Source organism: Alternaria ventricosa, assembly GCF_023758065.1.
Source record: "Alternaria ventricosa strain BMP 2768 chromosome Unknown scaffold_12, whole genome shotgun sequence".
NCBI lineage: Eukaryota > Fungi > Ascomycota > Dothideomycetes > Pleosporales > Pleosporaceae > Alternaria > Alternaria ventricosa.
Window position 1 is genome coordinate 730,979 of NW_026055692.1, and position 17,228 is coordinate 748,206.

General features: G+C 54.0%; 5 protein-coding genes across 5 annotated transcripts; 3 read left to right on the forward strand and 2 right to left on the reverse strand.

Moving 5' to 3' along the window:
• Window positions 1-1,433: 1,433 nt before the first annotated feature.
• On the reverse strand, window positions 1,434-6,569 carry J4E93_007118 (uncharacterized protein; the record flags this gene model as incomplete). The annotated part of the gene is made up of 6 exons (XM_049345028.1): window positions 1,434-3,548; window positions 3,596-3,649; window positions 3,697-4,152; window positions 4,196-5,801; window positions 5,847-6,000; window positions 6,047-6,569. The coding sequence occupies 6 exons, from the start codon at window positions 6,567-6,569 to the stop codon at window positions 1,434-1,436; spliced, it is 4,908 nt and encodes a 1,635-aa protein (XP_049197953.1).
• A 1,409-nt stretch (window positions 6,570-7,978) lies between these two features.
• Window positions 7,979-8,517, forward strand: J4E93_007119 (uncharacterized protein; the record flags this gene model as incomplete). Its single annotated transcript, XM_049345029.1, has 2 exons — window positions 7,979-8,204; window positions 8,255-8,517. 2 exons carry the CDS (start codon window positions 7,979-7,981, stop codon window positions 8,515-8,517), a joined length of 489 nt encoding a protein of 162 aa, XP_049197954.1.
• Window positions 8,518-9,905: 1,388 nt separating this feature from the next.
• Window positions 9,906-11,281, forward strand: J4E93_007120 (uncharacterized protein; the record flags this gene model as incomplete). Its single annotated transcript, XM_049345030.1, has 2 exons — window positions 9,906-10,982; window positions 11,042-11,281. 2 exons carry the CDS (start codon window positions 9,906-9,908, stop codon window positions 11,279-11,281), a joined length of 1,317 nt encoding a protein of 438 aa, XP_049197955.1.
• Window positions 11,282-13,200: 1,919 nt separating this feature from the next.
• Window positions 13,201-14,265, forward strand: MIC33 (putative mitochondrial 2-oxoglutarate/malate carrier protein; the record flags this gene model as incomplete). Its single annotated transcript, XM_049345031.1, has 2 exons — window positions 13,201-14,162; window positions 14,217-14,265. The coding sequence occupies 2 exons, from the start codon at window positions 13,201-13,203 to the stop codon at window positions 14,263-14,265; spliced, it is 1,011 nt and encodes a 336-aa protein (XP_049197956.1).
• A 1,986-nt stretch (window positions 14,266-16,251) lies between these two features.
• Window positions 16,252-17,148, reverse strand: J4E93_007122 (uncharacterized protein; the record flags this gene model as incomplete). Its single annotated transcript, XM_049345032.1, has 3 exons — window positions 16,252-16,680; window positions 16,758-16,857; window positions 16,922-17,148. 3 exons carry the CDS (start codon window positions 17,146-17,148, stop codon window positions 16,252-16,254), a joined length of 756 nt encoding a protein of 251 aa, XP_049197957.1.
• Window positions 17,149-17,228: the final 80 nt, after the last annotated feature.

Consider the following 17,228-nt stretch of genomic DNA (forward strand, 5'->3'; position numbering starts at 1 on the left):
ATGTACTTGAGTTGTTGGAAGAGAAAGAGAAGGACCCAGTACAAGAGTAAAGAATTGGCAAAGACTTGCCCGGGAGCTCAGGTCACATGAGTCTTGTGCGCATGGGGTAGGAAAGGGGAGTTGCGACTCGGTGACAGCCGAGTCGCTCACCGCCGATGAGGAGGACGTTACTCACGCCGCTTTGAGTGGAACATACTTGAGGGGAGACCGACTAGGTCAGCGTGGACTCGCTTGATACGGCGGTCATGGCGGAGGTCGCGCATGTCCGAGTAAGACCTGCCAACATCGCCGGTGAGGCTGGCGGCATCATCGCTACGAATGCTTGTCAGTCTCAGTGCGCGCATCGTGGAGACCATGGTAGTCAACGAGAAGATGCCAGAGAGTGTTGTTGGGGGACATGGTCGCCGCCGCTGTCGCCGCAGAGGCAAGCAGCGGAGGTCAACAGCCAGGAGCTGAGCAACGACATCTCACCTGGCTCTCTTGCCGCTGCGTACTGGGGATGAGAAGGGAGCTCACTTACTGGTCAAGGCCTTGTAGCCTTCTGGTGAGGCTGCTGTGGCTGTCGCCGCCTGAGGCGGGGTACAGTTTGCCGGCTACGAGGTCAACAACAGAGCGTCGATCTCGACAACACCACTTCGTACGACGGTACAGTAAGCTGGAGCTGGCTCTTTGTACCTTTGGCCAGCTTCTCGCCGACTCTAGTCGTGTTTGAGAGCGGCGTGGTTGTGGGCAAGACCTGGAGCGATTTGGGACTCCCGCATCGCCGCCATCGTCAAGGCGCCGCAAAGGCTCAAGATGAGCGTGGAATGAGAGAGAAAGTATTGGCAAGGTGCAAAGAGGCCTTTGAGATGCGCGCCAGCCTTGCAGAAGAAGGTTGTGGGTGGCCGTGATTTGGTGGTGTGGGTGGCAAAGGGGAGCTCGAAAAGGCCTGACAACATAACAAACCTTAGCGCCAAAAGCCTCCAGCAGCAGCACCGACCACCTTCCATCACTTGGTGAAGCACGTTCCATGCGTTAAGGGCTCTCCAGAGAGCGGCTGCACTTCTGCGAGCAGGCCAAGCTTGATATAATTTGGACTACATTGTACTCGCATTAGGTCTACTAATTAGATCTACTGAACCCTCGCCTGGTTGAACTTTTCTCCTTTTCCATCCTTTCCTTCGAAAAGACTACTCGCGGAAAGATCCTCCGCACGACGCTATCTCCCCTCCGCGTACCTCGAGACCTACAACACACATAAACGACTCGAGCGGAACCCGATGTCGAGGACCGCAACAATCTCCGAGAGTACCCGATCTCCTCACCCAAGCGCTTCGTTCACAACTCCTACTGCGCTTCGTCTCGACAATGCAGCTAGTCTAGCTCCTGGCCGAAACGATCGTTATAGCTATCGCCGAATGCGGTGCCGTTCCTGCCTACACCACCGCGTTAGCTCAGTCCAACACGGCTTCAAAGCGAGCGCCCTTACTCTGGCTCCTAGTAAGACGGGTCGAAGATCGACGGGTCGGACCACCAGTGGATACCTGCGATGAAGGCTGGCCACGCGGTGAGTACGCACCACTAGAAGACGGAGCCTGACGGGTGACACGACCGCGCATACGGGAGGAAGCGACGGGAGTCTTTGATCGGGTCGAAGCTGGAGCACTTGCCTGTCCATACAACAGAGTCTTTTGTGCCTTTGGACGCGAAGCCGAGGCTGACTTCCCAGACGCATATTGAGGTCTTCCAGGCAGATCGGAAGAGGGGTTCAATGGACGCGACTGAGATCTGGTTCGCTGCTTCTTTGAAGCCGATTCCCTCTCGGCCAAGTCATTGCTACTCTTACGTTTATCGGTGTAACCCTGCTTCGTTGAGGGCGTCACGCCGTGCTGTGATCCGGGTTGGGCGGAGCGTCGGGAGTCATACTGGTTGTTCGTTTGTTGTGACAAAGGTCTAGTCCGATCTTTGGGGGTTGACGCATTTGCGCCGCTACCGCTGAATATCTCCAAAGGCTTGCCGTACGTAGTATGTCGAGTGGAGCTTCCATGCTCTTCCCCGTGGACACCAGTACCAGGCTGAGAGTATCTAGAGCCACTACCAGGAGGTGGCATCATCCGCGACGCTGTGTTGGCTTGCGATCGTGGTCGTCCAGATGATCGAGATGAGTGAGAGCCAGCCACAGATACGTTGTCGACTGCTGGCGTTGCTTTTGTATCTGCGTGGGCTGAAGCATGATTGGAAGAATCGCGAACGTAGCCCCGAAGCATAGCACCTGACGCAGGTTGAGTCTCATCCAGCGCAGCTAAATCGTCGAGGGATATACTACTCAAATTCAATGAGCTTGAGCCTTGGCGATTGAGATCTTGCTGTGGCGGTCGGTACATGTTGAATATATCCTGCGAGATAGATGCACTTCCAATATCCTGAGTTTCTGTAGCCGTTCCAGGTTCGTGATCAATGCTGTCTGCGTTGTTGGGGGTTTCATGAGTCTCATGTTGTGTCGCAAACAAGTCGTCGTCGTCAAACTGAGTCTGTGAGACCTCGGCGTCCAAGGCCCATGATGGCTTCTCAAAGTGATGACTCTGACCCTGAGAACCGTCAAGCACCGAGTTGTTTTGTCGTTGAAGTTTCTTCCGGGGCTTCGCTGCCCGTACAGCATCGCGTGAATCCGTTGAGACACTCTGGCCATCCTGCACTTGGGGACCGTCTTGTTGGATGCGGCGAACCTTCTCGCGTTCAGCCTTGATCAAATCCTGATATTGTCGTTCCAGTTTCTGCATGTTCGACTCTGCCTTTTCGCGATCAGCCGCTAGCTTGGCTTTAAACTGGTCTTCCGCGAGCCGTAGATCCGCTTCTGCTTTGTCCAATGCAGCGTCTTTCTCGGCTAGACGACGTTTCCAGTCATCTATCACGGTGCGGTGTTGCTCATTCAGCCTCCGGCGCTCTTGGTCGGCGTCTTTTTGGCATCGAGACTCGTCTGCTTCCTTCGCAGCGCGTAGTTCGGCTACATCCTGTCGCAGGTTGCTCTCATTGGTCCGGGCATGCTGAAGCTTGGACGATAGATCCTTCTTCTCCTCTTGAAGCGTAGAAATCTGATCGTGTAACAGTTGGAGCGTATTGCTTGCATCTTGTTGTGCTTTGGCAAGTGTAGTATCAGCCTCATCGCGCAAAGTCTGCATCATCGTCCCTTGTTCGGCTGCTTGGGCTTGTGACTTATCGAGAAGACCTTGCAGCTCGGAGATCTTCTCGGTCTTCTCATTGCAACGGCGGCTCAGTTCAGCATGGCCTCTACTCTTGGTGTGTAGCTCTTCAGTCGTCTGTCGTAGCTGGTCTTGGATGTTTGTCGTTTCCAACGCTTTCGATTCCAGTGTGCGGATTTTCTCCTCCAGCTCCTTGATCTGGGTATCCGCGGCGTCCAGGTTGATGCTCACTTCTTGATGTGCGTTTTCTTTATCGTCGCGCTCAGTTGTGAGTCGATCAATCTCGCTCTTTAAGCTGCGTTCTTTCTTAGCGAATCTACTCTCGCAGTCTTTAGCGATCTCCTCTCGTATGGCGACGTCGTCTTCAACCTGTGAACAGAATTAGTGAGGCCATGAGATTGAGTGGTACTTCCTACCCTGTGATTTTGCTGCAGTTCCAGTAGCTGCGTCTTGACATCCTCGTGGTGACCCTGTCATCCGTCAGAAACCACGATAGACAAGAAGCAACGCCGATTACTTTGCACGTATCTCTTTCCTGCTCAATCATCTCGACCTTGTTGTTGGCGGCTTCCAGATCTTCCTCGACCTTCTTCAACTGTTGGCGAAGGTCAAAAGCTTCTCGCTCGAGCTTCTCCGTGTCGACGCGTGGGACAGGGTGAGCAACCCTCAGTTCGATCAAATCCCGTTCCAGCTGATCGGATTGGGCCTGGAGATTGACCTCAGATTGCTTCAGTTCCTTGATTTGCTCATTAAGTTGATCGGAATGTTGCTGTTGCTCCTCAAGTTTCGTCTGGAGAGAAACGTTCAGCTCCTGCGTTTTGCGATTCTCGGTAGTAGCCTCATCATATCTCAGCATCGCTTTCTGAAGAGTGTCCAATCGCTCTCCGATGAAAGTCCGGAGTTCCGTGCCAGGGGTTGGTTCGCTCCTTATGGTTTCGGAAAGGGTATCAAGACCTGAGTCCAAACTGTGCAACTAGTCAGCACATCAAAGATGCACAATAAGAAAGGATCATGACTTGCCGTTCGTGCACAAGACGCAACGTGCTCTCCATCTTCTCGATGTCCTTAGTTGTCAAGGCTGGCGACATCTGCAGGGTTCGCAAAGCGTCCAGACATTCTTCGATCGGGTCATTTCGATCGTCATGGGCAGACGCCTGCTCCATCGAAGTCTGGAGTGATTCCAACTTCTTGGCCAGAGTATCGGAAGCATCGACAATCTTACCGGGAATACTCTGAACGCTTGACAGGAGCTGCTTTTCCATGTCGTCGCGTTTTCTCCGCTCTTCTCCGATTTCGGCGTCCCGCTTGCCCAGATTTTCGATAAGATCTCTCCTCTTTGACTCCGATATGATGAACCGCACGTAGACATCGTCGAGCGCGGACTTCATCTTCTGTTGAGTTGTAGCAAGCTTGTGAATTGCAGTCTCGCATTCGCGATACAACGTCTTCTTTTCATCCTCAAGTTCGGTGATCTTCTCTGTCAGTGTCCTCTGGCTCTGCTTTTGGAAGCTCGTAGCAGACTTTTGCAGCTTCTCGTAGTCCTGCTGAAGGCCATGTACGAATTTCTGGTTGTTTTTGGCCTTGTCGGTGAGTTGACTGAAAGCTTCTTTCAGGCTTCGAATGCTCTGATCACGCTCTGCGATAGTCTGGACATGGTCGTTGATCGTACCCTGAAGCCCGGCAATTTCGACCTCGCGCTGCTTCGCGACAATCATGCTTTCATGCTTGGCCCGGAATTTGTCAGCCAGCATCGCCACTCTTACGCTCTCAATTGCTTGATCAACACTGAGAGACATGGCCTGCTCCTGGGGGCTGTTCGGTACCGGACCGCTGGGTCGTAGCTTTCTTCGAGGTTTGGCCACACGGTGAGATGCGTCTTGGTGGGAGATGCGATGTAGAACAGCTTCAGCATCCTTTGGCTGTGGTAAAGCCTGTTGACTATCTGCGAATACTTCGAGCTGTTGGAGTTGAGTGGACGGAGTGGCTTCCGCAATCGACTCGTGATTGTCTGGGATATGGAGACCAGAGTCTTGAGCCGGCAGTGGAGTACGGTCTTCAGCAAAGGGCAGCCCGCGATCCTGATCGTGTATATCTGCGAGCGGCTGTTGCTTTGGCGCCGTAGCGTCCACTTGCAGAGGCAAAGTCGATGCCACAAGCATAGAGGACGTGGGGAACTCGCGTTGGGCGGAAGACTCTGGAAAGTCTTGAAAGGTCGTGTCCGGAAGGGTCTGAGTGGTGTTGCAAGACTCCTCGGCGTGAGCGACACACTCATGCTCTTTCATCAGCGGAGACTCCTCAATGTATGAATGCCCATCGAGGTCATTGATAGGGGCAGATGCTTGCACTGCATGAGATTGGGGGGCATGAACTCGTGTGTAGTCGGCATCAAGGGGTCTCTTGAGTGTCTCGGCTACTGGCCCACCAGGCGCTATGGCCTGTTGAGCGTGTCGTGCCAGAACGTTTGATCGAGGAGGTCGCTGCCCTTCACGCTGCTGAGAGAGCTGTCCTTTTCTGCCTTTCTTGGACTTCTTGACAACACGAGCCTTGCTAGTTCCCGGAGCTGGCCTTGCGTCGGGCTGTGCGGACGGAGGGATTTCAGACGACGTGTCCGCTTGGGTAGAGCTACGTAAGTCAGTGGAGTTCTGGGCGCTTGCCATGAGCTCTTACAAAGGATCTGCAGATCCGTTTCGTGACTCTTTGGCAGCTGGCTGTTGGAAGAGAAGTATCTCCTGGTCGATGGCAGGATTTGGCTTTTGGCGATTGTCATTGCCCGAGAAGATTGGTGGTGAGACGTATGCAGGCTTTGTTGCTACGGTGGCATCTACTCGCATGTTAGTCTGGTCGGTTGGCATGGCGTGATGGCTTACCCTGTGATGCATGCACGACCTGCTTGTCGACACCAGGTATTGTCAACTCAGTATGAGGAACAGACCTAGCGGTAAGGGCCTCGTCATTCGGGGATGTCTTCTTGTGAACTTGGCTCGGTTGCGAACGTGAAAAAGCGAACGTTGGTACATCTGCTAATCCAGAGTTATTGTGCAATCCGGATGTTTCCTTGGCGCGAGTGTTGAAAGCGAATGGAACCCATGATGATATATGAGTGTCCGCTTTCTTCGTTACTGCAGTGCGCTGCAACAATTCTGCAGTACCGGGACTAGTATGTAGATTGCTGAGGTCCAGCTCACGCTCGGGAGTGAAGTCATCACGAATGTAGTTTCCGTCCTGATTGGGCTGAGTCTCCGGAACAATTGCATCGCTATCAGGTTCTTGGGGGACAGGCTTCTTGCGATCTCGCTCATCATCGGTTGACTCGGGGCGTACTTCATGTCTCAGTCGTGAAGGCTTCTGCCTCTTTGGCACCTGCTTGCCTTGTCGAGGCAACTCGGCCATGGTGAGTGACAGCACTGCCAGGCGCGTACGGACGCAAGGAAACCGTAGTAGAAAGAGCGCAGGCAGAAGATGAGAAGCGACGTGCTAGACGACTGCACGAGTAGGAGAAGATGAAGTATTATGGGACAAGAGTGAGGGGCGACGAGGTTTGCAGCGCCGCCCTGCCTTCGTTCTTTCCCCCGCCGGCATGAGGGAAGCACGACTGAACAGAATGACGCCACACGTTCGGTCATGACAACTGAGAAAGACATCGTGGAAGGCGCGATGGAAAGAGGAAGAACACCCACATCGCATACATACATAGAACCAGTGAAGCACCTCATCACGGCGGACGTATCTCACACTGCAGTATGATTTCCAGAGGCATGTTCCGGATCATGCGTCGTACCTATGTCTGCCCGCAGCCACTCGATCAATGAATGCCTGGATGCAGTTCGCTGAGTTTGCCCTTAGGCTTCGCAGTCACCATCCAGATGTCGCAGTCCCCCACCATGTCCACATTCCTGGGCTATACCTACCTACCCCGCGCGGCCACAGGCACGTGACGGTAGACGAAGAACATTGGAAGGCAAACCTTTGAGGGGTGAGTACTTACTCCAAAGCTGCTTCATGCAGCGCACCACAATGATGATTGCCGTGCATCCCATTCATAGCGCGCATCCACCCGAATGCCCAGGCAACATCGTACGATAATTGTCCCTAGATTAGAGAAGGTCATGTCGCCTGCCATGTGATTACTTTTTTTACGTCGTCTGGTCCACTTTGCGCCCAAACGTAGGTGGCTAACGTGGACTGCACCGGAGATGAGGAGCCAGAAATACCTTGATACCACGGGCTCACCGACTACAATAAGCGGCAGCTGCTACATGTACGCCGTGAGGCGGACGATGGGAGTCGTCGCCTTGCATGCTCCCCTGAAACTAAAGTGTGCGGCGACATAGCTAGCCGGGCGCTTCAGACCGGGGTGCGTCCAATCACATTTTACCCCTTGCTAGCTCGGCTGCACGGTGATCTTCGTCTACACAGCTACGCGCCCACTACCCAGTACGCCCTACCAATCCTTTCGGCTTATCCTTCCAAGCCGACAAAACTCGACGCCAATGCCGCTATATTAAGAGAATGGCCTGATGTACTCTCCGGTAGCCAACCTGGTCTGCCGTCCAAGCGCACGATGCTAACCGCCGAGAAGCCCTGAGACTGGCGGGGTATTGGACGAGTGATGGCGAAGGTATTGGCTTGGATAAAAGATGTTCGCAGGCGGCCACGCAAATATAGAGACATGCCCTCCGTTCGGGTAGCGAGCTGTTGGTATTCCTCCAGTTGATCGAACGTCCTTCACGCCAGCCTCGTGTTACCTCATATCCGATCCATCTTCCCGTCCACGCCGCATTCCACGGCACATCGACATCATGAGCAGGCCTCTCCTCCTCTCGTTCCTCCTTCCTCTGCTCGCCCTTGCTCAGGACTCTTCCTCGGGTAGCGAGCTTCCTCCTCCCGGCTACAACGGCGGTAGCGACAACCCGCAAGACCCCAGTGATGCCGGCGCTGCGGGAACGCAAAAGGGTGCTTTCTCGCTCTCGGGAGGTGCTATCGCAGCGATCATTGTGGTCGCCGTCCTAGTCGTGCTCGGATCCAGTACGTTCTGCACATCACGTCACAGCATACTCGAGCTAACATCGACACAGTCGCATCGGGTGTACTCTGGTGGCTCGCGAAGAAGCGCCAGTGGGACGTTCGCGCATCCATTCGCCGTGCGTCTCGTCGCTTTACTGGCCGCGCGAACAACGACACCGGCAAGCAGAACCGCGAAAACCGGAGGACAGGCATCAGACTCAACTCGCCGCCCCCGGGCAAGAACGCCAACAAGATGCGCGACATCGAGAAAGGCCTTCCTCTTTCCAACAAGGCGCCACAAACTACAACTACTATCACGAGCGTGATGAGGTGAAGCTGCGAAGGCATAGCTTAGACTATCTGGAAGCAACACCAGCGCCGCCACACGGGTCGAGGCACCCGTCGTTGGGAAAGACGATGGCGAATCTTAGAACAGGACGCTTCGCAGCTCGCGTTCGTCGCAACGTGCGCACGCATGCCGTATCCTTCGTGCGGCTCATCATAGCACGCAGGACATGCATCTTTCGGACGTCAACGAATATTACGGTAACGACAGCACTTAGGAAGCGGTTGATGGCCGCTTAGGACTCCGGAGTATTCGCACTTTGGGTGTCATTATTTTCTTGTCAACATATTATGATACCACGCTTTTTCGGACGTATGGATAATGGACGCATCGGTCAGCGTCAATGGGATCAAGACGTAGACCGTAGATTTCGATAGTACTCAAATACAACTATGACCACTTTTTCAAAGACCTCAATATCTTTCTTTCACTCTCGACATGTTCAAAGTAAGAGCTTCGAGCCCGGGAATACTGACATAGGAGCCTCCAAGCCCGGCAATAGCAAGGCCTATTATCAGGTCACGCCAAGTCCGCCACCGCCCATCTGACCACCAGCGCTTGGCCAAACGCCCAGAAATAGCACGTCTCTTGGAAATAACTTGGACGTTTCTTGGAACTTTCTTGGAGGAAAGCTTGGGCAAAGCTTGGGAAAATGCCCAGGAATAGCTTGGAGAAGGCTTGGGAAAGGCTTGGGAAAGGCGTGGTATATGCAGAGGTGATCTGACCCTGATCCTATTATCCCGGTGCTATGGTATGCGCCCGGCTGGGCACCCAGTTTATCTGCCGGCTCTGTGCATGACTGCCGTATGTACGTCTGACCCAGGATTAGAATAACGGTAATGGTGCAGCAGGGTATCTGACGAGATCGCTTCGTGCAGTTAATTTCCGAGAATAGTTTGCTGTGCCGTAAAGGTACATCGCGGGAGCACCTCATACAAGAGAAGGACTGAACGGGTGTAGAGCCTACTTTGACGTTAGCTCACCTGCTTTGCATGTTTTCATTCTGATGTATACGCCACGGTGTTCGGATGTTTCCTGAAATAAGGTGGAAGGAAGACCCGAAGGCAGATCGTGACTTAGATACCGTGACTCGAAATTTTTGCCCGTGTTGTTCCCCCCGAATTTGAGAGCTGTAGACTATTGATGACTTCACTTTTACGAAATTGACACCCCGACTTGTGACCTTACGATAAGAGGACGGTCAAACCTGCCGCCGCTCGGGTTGAGACACGTGACCAGGCGGAGGCACTAGTCCCAAAGCAATCGTCCCGACGCGTTTCCCCGCATCATCGTGTCTCGCGCTATCTCTGCCCAACGCGACACCTGGGCAGCACCACATCGCATTCACATCGCAAGATCGCACTAAACAGCACAACATGGCCTCTCGACACCGAACTACGCGGCCATCTGCTAGTCGCCCATCTGGGGTTTCCACTCCAGCCCGGACTGCCGGCAGCAACCGCAGCGCAGACATCCTTCCACCGTACAAGAAGCCATCGCATCCCCTCGATACCGAAGCGACGCGAGCCCTGAGGGAACTACAAGGTCGCAATATTAATGACATCAAGAGGCACAATAAGCAGGCTACCGAACATGTCACCAGTACCGCGGCAAACATCAACGATATGCTGCGCGACCATGCTGGGTATATCGAGCGACGGCAGAAGAAGTGGGACGTGGGCAAGAGTTTGGACGACAAAGACGAAGAAGAAAGTATCATGGCAGAGCTCCAGACCAATGTGGATGGAGCTACCACCAAGCTGGAGGAAAGCATGCGCGCTGTCATCGACTCGGGTGTTGCCGCGCAGCGCATCGAGGAAGCACTGGAGTGGTTAAGGAACACTGCGCCCGGGCGATCGGCAGACGAATATCGGACGCAGATGACACAGCGGGAGACACAAAGGCAAACCCAGACTCAGGCAGCGAGCCAACGGGCACAGAACGAGGGTGACGATGAGGAGATGGACGACAGACCTACGCCCGGTCCTACACCCCTGGATGGCTCTCGCGTAGCTCTCACAGGTGCGAGCGAGCTGTTTGCAGATCGCATGCAGCGCGACAAGGACGCCTACATATCACTCTCCTACACGGCGCGCTATGCACGTAACAACGATTACCGGGAGTTCAAGCGTACGGTACACGATGCCAAGTATGGCGACGAGGGTCCTACACTGGGTCATGAAGATACTTGGTTCAATGAGTCCGGGTCGCCAGCGCCTGGCATTACGGACACACGGCGAGGCGACCTCGACGACGACGATGACATCGTAGTAGACAAGGCGACCATCAGCACGAGGTGCCCCATCACATACCAGCAGTTCAAGGACCCCTACACAAGCACAAAGTGTCCTCATACCTTTGAGAAGAATGCCGTTCTCGACATGATTCGCTCGGGTTCTCACAGGGTAGACAACCAAAGAGCTATTGAGTGTCCAGTCAATGGATGCTCACAGGTAAGTCTATCCGTCGCATGTTAATATGCTCTGGGAGTTATGCTGACACTTCTTCTTAGTTGCTCACCAAGGACGACGTGCGCAAGGACACTATCATCGCCCGCAGGATCAAGCGCATGCTGGCAGCTGAAGCTGTAGATGACGACTCTGACGATGAGGTGCAAGCTCCTCGTGAGGCTCAACAAGTCGATGGGAGCGACGATCTATCTGGATCGGCTTCGAGGCTGCAGGTCCCGGGAACTCAACAGAGCATTGTCGAGGACCTCGGATCTCCGAGCGATAGCGAGATGTCGGTTTAGCCTATGCACGATGGGAATGGTGTTTCGGTTTCGGATGGGCTCAATGATACCCAAAGGTGCAAATACGTAGTTGCATTTCAGCGGAATATGTTGAGACAACAGACAGGCCGCGCAATCTATGCGGCATAGTACTTGTCCCGTAGTCAGGCATCAATCTTCTCAACAGTACCTGCGCAGCCCTTTCGTTTCTTCTGCAAGCGTTCAGGCCGGCCGGGCACCTCCACATTCCCGACCCTGTGCCGAAGACTAGCTGACCTACCATTCACCCACGGACATCGTGTCGGCCTAGAGCTGATGCCCTGCATGACATTTCGCTACAACATTCTTCCGCTCACAAAGTAGTTCATAGCCTGTCGTCACTCACAATGTCTTCGGCCGCGGATACCTTCGGGTCACTGGTGGTTGCAACTTCAACCGCGCACCTGGGCGAAAGGCCTCAGCACCGCCCCGTCCAGCGCTGAGGACCCTGATCTCGCCCAAAAGAAAGCGATCTCGCCAGTTCATTCCGATCTGCGACACGGCGGTATATCAATACCCAACGAATGAAAAGCAATGTGCGTACACGCGCGTCGGGTTGGAACGACGCACGGATGCACGTTGCGCTCGCGGAAATCGCATGCTCATCCGGAAAAGCACAGTGAGGTCACTGCGCCTGGTAACAGGGTACCGCAACCACAACGTGGTGTACTGCAGCGCAAGCCCTCTGACAGTATTGTTCATGACATGTGACAGAATGCGCTGCGTTGAAGTTGCGATCGTTCGATTGGCCGAAGGCTGCCGTTACAACAAACGTCATCGCTCACATGCAAGCGGTTCCGCATGTGGCGCCCTGGAAACGGGATACTCTGTGCCTGAAGATCGTGTGTTACTCGAGCAAGACATTGCGCAATGGTATGAGCCTCAACGGTGCAAGGGAAATCGGATGGCATGGACACGCGACATCAATGCGCCCAGCTCGTCCCGCTCCGCCGTGCACGTTAAACTTCAACATGGGAGCCTGTGAAGTAAGAATGGCATCAGAGTTCCAGAAATCAGCGTAACCCGATTGGCCCGAAGCAATTGGCATCAGGTAGGACGAGCAGCAGTTCATATCAGTGGCTCGCTGGGGCAGCTCTGCGATGCGGGGAAACGCAGCCCACCCCTCAGTTCATGGCACCGGTCGACTGGCTGGGCCTGTTGACAACTAAGAACAACAGATCATCGTGCTGCCTTTGTCCTCCAAGCCTCTTCACTCACAGCCTCGTCCATAAATCTGTCTCCTCTGCTACTTCAATCCAAGTTGCATCGTCGCATAGTCGTTTGATGCTAGGAAGCGGGTAGTCGAGCGCATACCACCCTACCCACTAAACCCGCGACCCACACCCCACTTCTCCGACGCGGACTGGATCCTCCGCACAGACGTCAGCGCACGAGGTACGCACCCAACGTCCCATCTTCCTCTTCACCGTCTTTGAGCATCCACAATGCGATCGCCGCGGGTGCAATCGGAAAGAGAAGGGTTATCGCACGTGCGCACGCCTTCGGAAATGCACACATGTCCGATGACATTCTTTCCTGTGCGCCGAGCGAAGCTGTACATCTAGGTTGTAGCCGGCTAGCTTGCGACGTCCACGGCCGCGGTGTAAGGCGCATGGGAACTGCGTCTCAGGCTGAGGCTCTGCCAACACCTCACGGACGCACGTCGTAGTGCTATGCTGCTGGGATATAGACCCGGCCATGGAGTCTCTTTTGTGGGCTTTCTTACTTTCTTAGTTACAGTCTTTCTTCACATTTGGTCTATTTCCAGTACAGCATAGCGACAGCGATATACCCCACAGATCTTCCTTTCCTGCATTATCTATTCACATATCAAGACTGCGTACGCTGTCACTGACAACGCAATGTCGACAACAGCAGCCGCCACTTCGCAAACCCTTAAGATGCCCGCCGCACGCGCTCTCGAGAACGCAAAGCAATCTTCAGAAGCTGTTCTAAGCGACGCATCCTCCGCCATGTCCAAAGCCGCCGAGAACCCCAAGAAGGCCACCGCCGACTTCCTACACACACCCTTCATGCGCGCAGCACTGCCCTTTGTAAACGGCGGCATCGCAGGCATGACAGCAACAACTGTGATCCAACCCGTGGACATGGTAAAAGTGCGTCTACAACTCGCCGGAGAAGGAGTAAAGACCGGCCCCAAGCCAACCCCCGTCACAGTCTTCCGGGACATCATCGCCCAAGGCAAAGTGCTAGACCTCTACACAGGTCTGAGCGCGGGAATCCTGCGCCAAGCCGTCTACACAACCGCGCGCCTAGGCTTCTTCGACACATTCATGAAGAAACTAAGCGCGCGCGCCAAGGAAAACGGCACAGCCATCGGCTTCAAAGAGCGCGCAGGCGCGGGTCTAGCCGCAGGAGGTCTCGCCGCCATCGTCGGCAACCCGGCCGACCTCGCCCTCATCCGCATGCAATCCGACGGTCTGAAACCCGTCGCCCAACGCGCAAACTACACCTCCGTCATCGACGCCCTCGTCCGCATCAGCAAGCAAGAAGGCGTCACACGGTTATGGGCCGGCAGCTACCCGACCGTCGTCCGCGCCATGGCCCTCAACTTCGGCCAATTAGCCTTCTTCTCTGAAGCCAAACAGCAGCTCAAGAACACGTCTTTGTCGTCGCGCACACAGACTCTGACTGCGTCGGCGGTTGCGGGCTTTTTTGCGTCGTTCCTGTCGCTGCCGTTTGACTTTATGAAGACGAGGTTGCAGAAGCAGACGAAGGGGCCGGATGGCACCATGCCTTATAAGGGCATGTTCGATTGCTTCAGGAAGGTTGCGAAGGAGGAGGGGCTTTTGAGGTTTTACCGTGGCTTTGGGACGTACTATGTCCGTATTGCGCCGCATGCGTAAGTTTTTGTCCTTTGGCTTGATGTGAGGGTGTGTGCTAACGAGTGTGATAGGATGGTGACGCTTATTGTTGCTGATTACTTGGGCTTCATCACGAAATGAGAGTGATGAGATGGACTGTTTCTTTTATCAGGATGTGGCGTTTGGATTGAGGGTTTGATGGCGTTTACACGTGGCTGCTATCGCCATTGATGTTGTTTCGACATTGTTTTTCTCTTTGAACCGTCGTTCATTCACGTATCCTTCCGATGGAGGCGTCCGTTAATCGCTCAGGACTAATGCATATGGTACGCTGCCATGTTTGCGCACGCATGCATGCACGCATGCTGCCAGTACACGGGTGTCTCAATGTGTGTATCTCGACGTGACACAACGCTGTACTCATTCTAGCAAGAGTATTTTTTCTCGAGGAAATTATTGGAGTAGGCCTTCAATGTACCGCGTTAGGAAAAGGGTTTCTGTTATCACAATGATTCTGTCGTGACTTTGAGTGACGCTCCATGACGCTCGCGAGTCCAAGGTCTGATAAATGGTCTTGTGCTGTAGTTGGGTGTCGATACTTAGCGATACCTTCATCAGCTAGCTACACCCCACTTGACATGTCCTTCGCTAGGGTGGGGTTTTTGAAGTCAGGACATTTATCATTCGAGAGCAGCTCCTCGCGCATGAATTGCTGAAGAGATGATTGGCTCGCTGTCTCTGGGCCATCACAGTCCTAGCGGAGGCGGTCTTGCGAGGTGTTCGAGCTATCATAGATGTATTGCAACTGCCAAGGAGCTAACTAATAACGAAGGTGACGGGATTCGTGACGTTCCAAGCTACCAAAGGACTATCATGACTACAAGATAAACCAGACGACCATAGAAACACTCAGTGCGGCGCCGAAAATGGCACGAGAGGACGTATAGAGACTCATAGCCGCACCGCGTTCCGCGAATACCATACACTTGCCTGTACGATCGCTCTCCTTTCGGGCTGGCGCGACGCGAAAGCTGCGTGCACCGTACTCCGAAGTACCGCAATTGCCTTCTTCCTCGCTCCAACAGCTGAAGCCATACCAGGGAACAGGGGGATTTACCGGGAGGTCACTGGTAGGATCCCAAGTATCACAGCCTTTAGCAGGATAAACAGAGACTGAGTGATCCGCGTACTCGTTTGTCTCAGCAGATAGTACCGGGCGTAGATGATAGAGAACACTGGTGTAGTTCACCTCGGGGCTGTATGACTCGGCGTTCTCCACTGCCCAGTAAATGCCTGCTTCGCCTGAAAGCTGCCCGAGGGCCCAGCTTGTGTTCGCAAAACCCTGAGTGGTGTTCCCGCCAAAGACGTCTTCCATCTCGAAGCAGTACTCGCCGAGGGGGACGGTCGATGTCGTAAAAGTCAATGCGCTACTGCTGTTGCGGAAAGAGCATGTTTCGTCTTGGCTCTCTTGGAAGAAGCGAACTGTCAAGTTGTTGCCACTTTGGAGTCAGTTCATTGGTTGTGGGTATGCATAGAGTAAGTGATAAGTACCTTACGATCTCATATTCGTAGGTGTGAGCGTTGAGCGGAAACAGCAATAGAGCGACCGATGCCAGTCCTCTGGCAGCTTGCAGCAGAGATAGCATTCGAGATTGATGCATAGTCTACTAGAGATGACCGTTTCGAGGGTGTTTCGTATTCCGTCAGTAGTGGCCTGTAAGTAATTCGATCGTCCGGAGAAGAAGAAGCGGAGAAGTCTCAGATTGTACATGCAGCTGTGGTGTGTGTTGCGCGAAGCCCTAGCATAATAGAACCACAGTCTGCCGAGTTGACATCGTCCTGGTGCTCATCTGTGAATTTGCAACCACATGATGCATGAGCCGGTACCCGTCGGGCGGTGCCCGGCTGAGTTGGAATGCCCTTTCCAGCATTCGCCTATTGGCGGTTAATATGATTTGACGTGGCGCCAAGCCTGGGGATCCCGCTCGCCCCGCGGGCCAAGATGCTTATGTGGCACAGTCCGCTAGGCGTTATGTCATAACTATACGCAACTCCAATCACACCCTGCAACGGGATACGCTCGGTGAGCCCGTTGCTAACTGTGTGGCACAGTCGTTCCTTGCCGATTTATCCATCTTGGTAGAGCGCCAAGATCTCCCCAAGGAAAGGTGCCAGTGGGAATGAGAGCCAATCATCGTGCGCGAAGTTAGAATGGGCTGGATTCCACTTCTGAATCTTCTTGTAAGACTTGTGCGTAACCTTCGCGGCCCGCCTTGCAACGCTGGTGCGCTTCACCACGCTGACTGCCTCCTCGTCAACATCGACGCAGCCCGAGCTGCCGACGGTCTCGGATGAACAAAGTGGAGTAAGGGTCTTCGTGGCCATATCGCAGAACTGGCCGTCAGATTCAACGAAGTCGAGGCCCCAGGACATGGCTGAGTCGCAGAGTTCTGGGGCCGTCTGGCTGGTCCAGTTGGAGATGATGAGATGTTCGGGCATCCACGTAGGGCGTTTGGGGATGCTTCGCTTTTCGGGCTTCGCTGCGTTGGTGATTACCTAGGTAGCCATTTACTCATATGATTCACTGAATGATGTACTCACCTGTCTCCTCCTCAGAGAGTAGAAGCGCATACCACCTCTTTGTCACCAATTGATGTGACGTCCTTGCCATACGCACCAAGGCTGAACTTGAGCGTTGCGTTCACGATATCGTTCGAGACATCTTCGTTAAGCCTGTATAGTTGGAGGTACGAGTTCAGCCTAACTCTCGATCGCAGTCCGTAAAGTCAGAACTCACCAGGTGCACGAAGGGATATAGTCTTTGCCGGTGTCCTGATACGTTCCAGCCTTTTCCTTGCTGTAGTAAAACCTCTGGTCACAGTAGCGGCCTATGTCGCCGGTCCAAGCACCACCCACAGTGCCGTCGTATTGAACGACGCTAACCCACGCGATGCAAGTAGCATCGTCATTGTTGGAAATGCCTATGTATTCCCCTCGTTGGGCCGCAACAAACTGGGAGATCATCAGGTGCCCGCAGGGTCTATCTGACAACCGCCTGATAGACCAAAGAATTCGTTGGCTTGGCCCCATGAGTAGGCACCATT